Genomic DNA, 9,561 nt, shown 5'->3' on the forward strand with positions numbered 1-9,561 from the left:
GTTGAAAAGGATTTGCAAATCATTGTATTCCGTTTATATTTACATCTAAAACAATTTCCCAACTCATATGGAAACAGAGTTTGTAATACCGTCAATGCAGTACTTTTTTTTTTTTCCCCCACAGTTAATGTATTTAACAACAACTTTGTCCAGCAACAATGGCTGCCCCCCACAATGCATTGCCAAATCACATGCCTTTTGGAGCCCTATGTTCACCTCCTGTGCCGTGACGAAACGTCAAACATTCTAACGAGCTCACCAGCGTTTCCATGGTTGAAGATCATTTCACTGTAGCGCCTCTCACTCCCTGCCCGGCAGACGCTTTGCAGGCCAAACGTGAGCTGGGCGCAGGGCTGCAACTCAGACAAAGTCAGCGTAAAGTTGCTGGTGGCGTGCATGTCCTCAACCATGCGCTGCGTGCCCTTCAGATGGAACGATGTCAGCAGGAAGGAGGAGAACCTGGATCTCTCAGGGAAGTCCCAGGTCAAAGATATGCTGCTGCTGTTCCACCGACTAACCTCAAAGTGGATTGGAACGACTGGATCTGATGGTATAATACAACTTTCATAAATGCCACCGTCAATATGATCCGGTCATCTGTGCAAGCCGTACCAGTCAGGCAAGAGATGCACGGGACGAGGTCAGCGTCTGTAATGTCCACACACATCACATAGAGGGTGCAGGAGGACAGGTTGGTGAAGTGAAACTGGCCATCCGCGCTCATCTCCTTGCTCAGCGGGTCTTCAAAGCTCGGGTCCAAGCGGTACAGAGTCCCAGTGTTGCTGCTGCCAGAAACCGGGACTGCCTGGTTCTCCTTCCACGAGAACAACAATGTAGAGGAAGACCTGGACTGCACTTCAATTGGGTAACTCGCAGAGTGACCTGGGATGGTGACAAAGTCAATCAAAGATCAATTTGATGATCAACAAACTGATAGACTCAGCAATCGTGATGACATTAAAATATACAGTACTGGAATTTTGCATCAACCATGAAGGTAGGGCTGGGCTATATATGGAATATACTTGATATATCGCGGGTTTGTCTCTGTGCGATATAGAAATCGACTATATCGTGATATTCGAGTATACGTTCTCACGCAGTTGCTTTTAGCTGCGGGCATTACACTACAGGCTTTTCTCACTCTTTCTTGTCTCTCCTTCTCACAGAGACATAAAACAAGCGCACATACTGTCGCGCGTGCAACGTCATACGCCCTCGCGGAGCAGAGAGGTAGCGGCATGGGCAACGTTAGCTGTGATGCTAGCGGAGAGGTGCGAGTGGTAATACAAGAGAAAGAAGGTGTGAATCTGGTAACAAATTAAGGAAGAATTAATTTTTTTTTTAAACTGCACGGGGTCCATCGTCTGGCGGTGGTTTGGCTTCAAGCGGGAAGATGTTGAACAGACAACGGTAATATGTCAAGTATGCGGCAAAAGCGTTGCTACAAAAACTAGCATTACTGCTAATGTGTAGCATCATTTGAAAAGTCACCCGCTAGAAATGGAAGAGTGCTTGAAACTCCGCATGTCAACATCTCTGGCTGGTGCCACACCCACAAAATGCCCAAGCAACTATTTCCAGATCAACACCGTATGAAAAAAATTGTCAACAACAGAAGGAGATAACACCCGCAGGAACCTACCACATAGCGAAGGACATACACTATTTGATTTACTATTATGCAGCTCATTTTTATTTGACAGTTATTTAAATATCTTGTGTGACATCATGCACAAAAGTGCACTTTATTTGTTTTAAAACACTGTAGTGGCGTTCTGTACAAAAAGTGCACTTTAATTTAGTGTTTTGATATGCAGTCTTAGTGACATCATGTACAAAAGTGCACTAATAGCTTGTTTTAAAATGTCTCTGACAATCTTGCACTTTCTGTTTTGAAATGACATGAATGTTTGTGCCACTGCTTAATAACTGTTTAATAAATACACTTTTGCTAAATTGACTTAGTTGTAATTTCCCTCTCTGCATGAAAGTTTAAAATTAGCATATATTAATGCAGTATGAACACGAATGTTTTAATGTAGACACATAGAATCATCATACTGCTGTGATTATATGCATCAAGTCTTCATTCAAGACTAAGGCAAAATATCGAGATATATATCGTGTATCCTACAAATATCGAGATATTAATAAAAGGCCATATCGCCCAGCCCTACTGGAAGGTGTTTCTGAAATTCACTCATTCTTCTGTAATTCATATTTCAAACAAGTATGTGTTCACAAACGGTCAACACACAAGTTTAAGGAATAATATTTCTGCAGTTTTCAAGATGGATCACATGTTGTTTTGTTTTTTGTCAACAATAAGATCATCATCATGAAACATGTGTTGAACGTTGAATCAGTCAAAGTGAGCACTTTACGGAGCTCTCAAAATGCTAAGAGGAAGTATGGAAATGTGCCAAGTGAGACACAGTAGCACAGTAAGAGATGAAATACATAAAGAGTCACATATTCTTACCCAGAGCCAGGAAGAAGTTGTCCTCCTGATAGAAGAAGAGTGTTCCATTTTTACAAGGAAAGTCCTCGTAAGGGTCCAACAAATCCAGCATACTCTAAACACAAGAGAAGGTCTTTCTAACATTGAACCATAATAATAAGCTATTATTCCTTCACCTGTGTGGTAAATGTTGGATGTTTCTGCGGTTTCTGTCGCCCATTGACTTTGGTTTGCATGGCATCTGACAATTAGACATCAGCACATTAGAAATACACGCATCTGCGGTGTTGGCGCTAGGAATTTTCAAAATGGGATCCCAGGCACCCCATCAAGTCATAAAAATGGGGTCCCACAGTAAATTTTTGGGGTCCCACTTTTTTGTAACTGTTTTGAAAACAAATGATAAATGTATGCATTATCCTGTTATATCTCACATTCTATATTGTGTCTTGGAAAAAGGTTGTGATAAACGTTAATTCATTTTAAAAAATAATACAAAATAAAAAATGTTTTTATGCATATGTAAATGTATTCAGTTATAAACATTCATTCACTTTCTTCCTTCCTTCATGGATATAAAGTTTACCGCTGCCAGTAGTTTTTTCTATACTTGTATTTAATAAGTTGTAGGTGTATTTATTTCAGTATAAAAGTGTAAAAAGTTTTTTGCTTGGGTTATGAAATGATGACAATGGTGTGCCAGGGCATACATGCATTATTTGTTTAACGCTTAAATCTCTAGTATACATCAACTTATTATCAACCTAATTATGTAAATTCCTCTCGGGGATCAATAAAGTACTATCTACTCTAACTTCAGATCTATCCGTCAATTCTAAGTTTTGTTTTGTTTTTTCTGTTGTTTTTTTGTTTTCTGCCCCTTTTGTCAAAGAAAACTATGTATTTTTTATGGCAAACACACAAAATATGCAAAGTCTTCCACAAAAAATATTTTTCAAATGGAATATTTGATGTGAAGTAATCGGAGCCTTTGATAGGTCAATAATTCATAAAAACATTCAATATTACCGTATTTTTCGGATTATAAGTCACAGTTTTTTTTCATAGTTTGGCCTGGGGTGCGATTTATACTCCGGTGCGACTTATGTGTGAAATTATTAAACACATTACCGTAAAATATCAAATATTATTATCTCATTCCCGTAAGAGACGAGGCGAATGTCAGCAATCGTCACACACACGTCAACCAATAAAAATTCGGCGGGGGCGGGTCATGGCAGAAGTGCATTGTGCGTCATGGCAGACGTGCATTGTGGGTCATGGGATGCTACCTGCTACTACGTCCGTAGCTATAAAAATGGATCATTTCAACATTGGCGGTAACTTATAAAAACTGAGAAGGGCTGAACAAAAATGGCACCGAAAAGGAAATCATATACTGCAGATTACAAGCTGGACGTAGTGAAATATGCAGCAGAAAACGGCAAGAGGAAGCAGCGCATACCTTTGGAGTTGGCAGAGTTGTTTAGAAGCGACACAGAGGAAGAAGATTTAATGGGATTTAGCGATTAGGAGTGAAAGATTGTTTGGTAAACGTATAGCATGTTCTATATGTTTTAGTTCTTTGAACGACTCTTGCCATAATATGTTACGTTAACATACCAGGCACCTTCTCAGTTGGTTATTTATGCCTCATATAACATACACTTATACAGCCTGTTGTTCACTATTCTTTATTTATTTTAAATTGCCTTTCAAATGTCTATTCTTGGTGTTGGGTTTTATCAAATAAATTTCCCCAAAAAATGCGACTTATACTCCAGTGCGACTTATATGTTTTTTTCGTTCTTTAGTATGCATTTTCGGCCGGTGCGACTTATACTCCGAAAAATACAGTATATATTTTTTATGGCAAACACACAAAATATGCAAAGTCTTCCACAAAAAATATTTTTCAAAGTGGAATATTTGATGTGAAGTAATCGGAGCCTTTAATAGGTCAATAATTCATAAAAACATTCAATATTGTGTTTTGAGCAATGACAGTTTTAAAGAAAAGAACAGCTTTGTTTTATTAGTCAACATTACAACTTTTTCTAAATTACATCTCACCTGTAAGCTTTTTTATTCCACTTTTGTTATGTTTTTGTTTATTCACTCAATCAAAGCTTACTTATATAGCCCTAAATCACAAGTGTCTCAAAGGGCTGCACAAGCCACAACGACAATTGTAATAGTAATTTTAGAATATGCCTTTAAAACATTAGCTGCGGGCCGCAAATGGCCTCCGGGCCACACTTTTGACACCCCTGCTATAGATAATAAAACATTTAATCTGATAAATCTATCGGGACGGCGTGGCGAAGTTGGTAGAGTGGCCGTGCCAGCAATCGGACGGTTGCTGGTTACTGGGGTTCAATCCCAACCTTCTACCATCCTAGTCACGTCCGTTGTGTCCTTGGACAAGACACTTCACCCTTGCTCCTGATGGCTGCTGGTTAGCGCCTTGCATGGCAGCTCCCGCCATCAGTGTGTGAATGTGTGTGTGAATGGGTGAATGTGGAAATACTGTCAAAGCGCTTTGAGTACCTTGAAGGTAGAAAAACGCTATACAAGTATAACCCATTTATCATTTATCGATAAAAAGCAGAGCCTGGCGACGCATGCGCGTTTATCATAACGCACAGTCAGCATCTCTGCTTCAGTAAACAATGACGGTGATGACGTCAATGTCAGCGATGCGCTTGCTAACTTGTCAGCCACTTCTCCAAGAGACTCCTTTTGAACACTCCTCGTACATTAACACTTCAAAAGGCACATATTTTCCCTGTTTGTTGACTTGCAAAGTACGTTTTTGGGGTGGAGGAGTCTGGTCAGGTGCTGGTTAGCTAGAAGCTAACCTGTCTCCACTCTTGAACAATGATTCAGCGGGAGATAAAAGTGAAGTTCGCATGGATTCACAAAGACTAAAACAAGTAATTTACTGGAGACATGGCACAGGATGAAGTTAAAAAGGTTGACTTTACACTCATCTTAGTGTTTACCATCAAGTCTTTCTTTTGACAGCCCCTCGCGGTAAAGTTATCCGAGTGCAAACTGAGGCAGTATTGATTGATAAAACTTTCGGCGAATCAAAATTTACGACCAATAAAAACGAGGAAGAAAATTTGACCTGGCAAACAAACAAAACAAAACACCGGCGGAAAGCGATAATTGATCAAATAAAAAAAAACAAACAGGGCGGTGGCAGAGGGGTTAGTGCGTCTGCCTCACAATACGAAGGTCCTGAGTAGTCGTGAGTTCAATCCCGGCCTCGGGATCTTTCTGTGTGGAGTTTGCATGTCCTCCCCGTGACTGCGTGGGTTCCCTCCGGGTACTCCGGCTTCCTCCCACCTCCAAAGACATGCACCTGGGGATAGGTTGATTGGCAACACTAAATTGGCCCTAGTGTGTGAATGTGAGTGTGAATGTTGTCTGTCTATCTGTGTTGGCCCTGTGATGAGGTGGCGACTTGTCCAGGGTGTACCCTGCCTTCCGCCCGATTGTAGCTGAGATAGGCTCCAGCGCCCCCCGCGACCCCGAAGGGAATAAGCGGTAGAAAATGGATGGATGGAAAATAAGAAATACATTAAAAACATTTTCTTGAATAAAAAAGAAAGTAAAACAATATAAAAACAGTTACATAGAAACTAGTAATTAATGAAAATGAGTAAAATTAACTGTTAAAGGTTAGTACTATTAGTGGACCAGCAGCACACACAATCATGTGTGCTTACGAACTGTATCCCTTACAGACTGTATTGATATATATTGATATATAATGTAGGAACCAGAATATTAATAACAGAAAGAAACAACCCTTTTGTGTGTATGAGTGTCTCTCCTCACAGACACATTAAACAAGCGCACCTTGTTACATACGTCACATACTGTCACGCATGCAACGTCATACACCCTCGCGGAGCAGAGAGGTAGCGGCATGGGTAACGTTAGCTGTGGTGCTAGCGCAGTGGTGCGTGCGAGTGGTAATACGAGAGAGAGAACGTGCGAATCTGGTAACAAATGAAGGAAGAATTCATTCCCAAGGAAAAAAAGCACGGGGTCCATCGTCTGGCGGTGGTTTGGCTTCAAGCGGGATTATGTTGAACAGACAACCGTAATATGTCAAGTATGCGGCAATAGCGTTGCTACAAAAAGTAGCAGCACTACTAATTTGTAGACTGTTTACTCCGCATGTCAACATCTCCGGCCGGTGCCACACCCACAAAATGCCGAAGCAACAATTTACAGATCAACACCGTATGAAAAAAATAGTCAACAGAAGGAGATAACGTCTGCAGGAATCTACCACATAGCGAAGGACATACACTATTTGATTTACTATTATGCAGCTCATTTTTATTTGACACTTATTGAAATATCTTGTGTGATATCATGCACAAAAGTGCACTTTATTTGTTTTAACTATTGTAGTGGCGTTCTGTACAAAAAGTACACTTTAATTTAGTGTTTTGATATGTCATCTTAGTGACGTCATGCACAAAAGTGCACAAATAGCTTGTTTTAAAATGTCTCTGACAACCTTGCATTTTCTGTTTTGGAAATGGCATGATTGTTTGTGCCACTGCGTAATAACTGTTTTATAAATACACTTTTGGTAAATTGACTCAGTTGTGATTTCCCTCTCTGCATGAAAGTTTAAAATGAGCATATATTAATGCAGTGTGAACAAGAATGTTTTAATGTAGACACAGACTCATCATAATGGTGTGATTATATGCATCCAGTGTTAATTCAAGGCTAAGGCAAAATATCGAGATATATATCGTGTATCGTGACGTGGCCTAAAAATATTGAGATATTAATAAAAGGCCATATCGCCCAGCCCTAAGAGGAAGTGACGCCAGAAAGCTCTTTCAATCAATTAGTGCACATATATACAACCCGGCCCCCGGCCAAACAATTTTTAATTGTAATTTTGAAGAACTCATCTGAATGTGCATGAACTATTTCTGTTCAAAATTGTTAGAAATGTCACATCTTAAATGTTTGAATATTAACTGTCAGTTTACTGTACTGTGCCAACTGTACTACTTTATGAGTACGTATTTTCTATTGTTTCATTGAAAATAAAACAGCAAAGTCCATTTGGCTGTCATCCGTTTTAATTATGAGAGAAAATTGTGTCAAAGTCATGGTTTTTTTTTCATGCTTAAAATAAAAAATTACTTTAAAAAAGTAGTTTTATACTTGTGAGTGTTGATGACACAGCTTTGCAACAGTTGATATTCTAGTTTCAAGCATGTTTTACTCAATATAGGTCATCAAATCTCAGCTACAAGCTGTAATATCTTACTGAAATCATTTAGGACCAAAACCCTTAAAACAAGTAAAACACTAACATAAAATCTGCTTAGTGAGAAGAATTATCTTATTAGACAGAAATAAGCAAATATCACACTTATTTGAGATATTTAATCTTACTTAGATTTCAGTTTTTGCAGTGCAGACGCTTGTGGAAATCACACATGAATAAGTTAAGAGAAAGCGATTGCTGCTATTTGGGATACAACACTTCTCAGGCAGCAAGAGACCTTTCCAATGTCCAGGTCAGCTGTGATTCTACTTAGCGAAAAACTTTGTCCATTTGTCGAAGGAGAGTCAACGAGCATGCGGGCTCCCGTGGATGTGATAAAAAAGGTAGCGCATGCTTTGTATTACCTTATTGTCGAGGGGAAACTACGGAAAACAGCGAATGCTTTTGGACTGGCAAAGCAGACTGTATCAGTTATTACACGTTATATACTCAACGTCTAGGCCCAGAGTACATAAAGTCACCAAAAACGAATGGACAATGAAGGTGAAGGCAAAAGAGTGAGGAGTGTCCTGACCAGATATCTACATCCCTAGTTTGATTGATGTAAAATGTTCTTTATCACATTGTTTACGTGTCTAATTAAGATTTGATTAATTTATGATGGCTCAGGTGTGATTCACTACAATAGGGCCCCACAGCACACTGGATTCCAGATAATTGAAAAACCACAACACCGGATACTGTTCAGATAAGTTAAATTTAAGAACTTGCACACAAAGCAACACTGGAGGTGACTATGACGTGTGCATTTTCCGCGCATGCGTACTAGGTCGTGTTGCGTCGGCCGGCGGACGGAGGGGGTCTTAAACGGCGGCATTGTGTGTGGACACGGATAAGGTATACTTGCCAACCCTCCCGATTTTCCCGGGAGACTCCCGAATTTCAGTGCCCCTCCCGAAAATCTCCTGGGGCAACCATTCTCCCGATTTCAACCCGGACAACAATATTGGGGGCGTGCCTTAAAGGCCTACTGAAATGAATTTTTTAAATTTAAACGGGAATAGCAGATCCATTCTATGTGTCATACTTGATCATTTCGCGATTGCCATATTTTTGCTGAAAGGATTTAGTACAGAAAATCTACGATAAAGTTCGCAACTTTTGCTCGCTGATAAAAAAAAGCCTTGCCTGTACCGGAAGTAGCGTGACATCACAGGAGGTAGTATTCCTCACAATTCCCCGTTGTTTACAATGGAGCGAGAGAGATTCGGAGCGACAAAGCAACGATTACCCCATTAATTTGAGCGAGGATGAAAGATTTGTGGATGAGGAACGTTAGAGTGAATGACTAGAGTGGCAGTGAAGGACGTATCTTTTTTCGCTCTGACCGTAACATAGGTACAAGCTGGCTCATTGGATTCCACACTCTCTCCTTTTTCTATTGTGGATCACGGATTTGTATTTTAAACCACCTCGGATACTATATCCTCTTGAAAATGAGAGTCGAGCACGCGAAATGGACATTCACAGTGACTTTTATCTCCTCGACAATACATCGGTGACACACTTAGCTACTGAGCTAACGTGATAGCATCGTTCTCAAATGCAGATAGAAACAAAATACATAAATCCCTGGCTGGAAGGATAGACAGAAGATCAACAATACTATTAAACCATGGACATGTAACTACACGGTTAATAATTCTCAGCCTGGCAAAGCTTAGCAATGCTTTTGCTAACAACGCTGAAGCTAACTTAGCAACTTAGCAACCGGACCTCACAGAGATATGATAAAAACATTAGCGCTCCACCTACGCCA

At 40.0% G+C, this 9,561-nt stretch overlaps 1 protein-coding gene across 3 annotated transcripts in view; it reads right to left on the reverse strand.

Annotated features, from left to right (window-relative positions):
* LOC133662882 (uncharacterized) overlaps positions 1-9,561 on the reverse strand; it is a 67,206-nt gene that overhangs the window by 54,643 nt on the left and 3,002 nt on the right. For all 3 annotated transcript variants that reach the window (XR_009828182.1, XM_062067058.1, XM_062067059.1), the window contains exons 5-8: positions 2,641-2,705; positions 2,486-2,579; positions 613-882; positions 260-544 (exon numbers count right to left, since the gene is read on the reverse strand). Coding sequence is in view for 2 of the 3 variants with exons in the window: in XM_062067058.1 (XP_061923042.1) it covers positions 260-544; positions 613-882; positions 2,486-2,579; positions 2,641-2,705 (714 nt within the window). In the remaining variant the exon portion in view is untranslated. The remainder of the gene's footprint in view (positions 1-259; positions 545-612; positions 883-2,485; positions 2,580-2,640; positions 2,706-9,561) is intronic.

Source organism: Entelurus aequoreus, linkage group LG12 (assembly GCF_033978785.1).
Source record: "Entelurus aequoreus isolate RoL-2023_Sb linkage group LG12, RoL_Eaeq_v1.1, whole genome shotgun sequence".
Taxonomy (NCBI): domain Eukaryota; kingdom Metazoa; phylum Chordata; class Actinopteri; order Syngnathiformes; family Syngnathidae; genus Entelurus; species Entelurus aequoreus.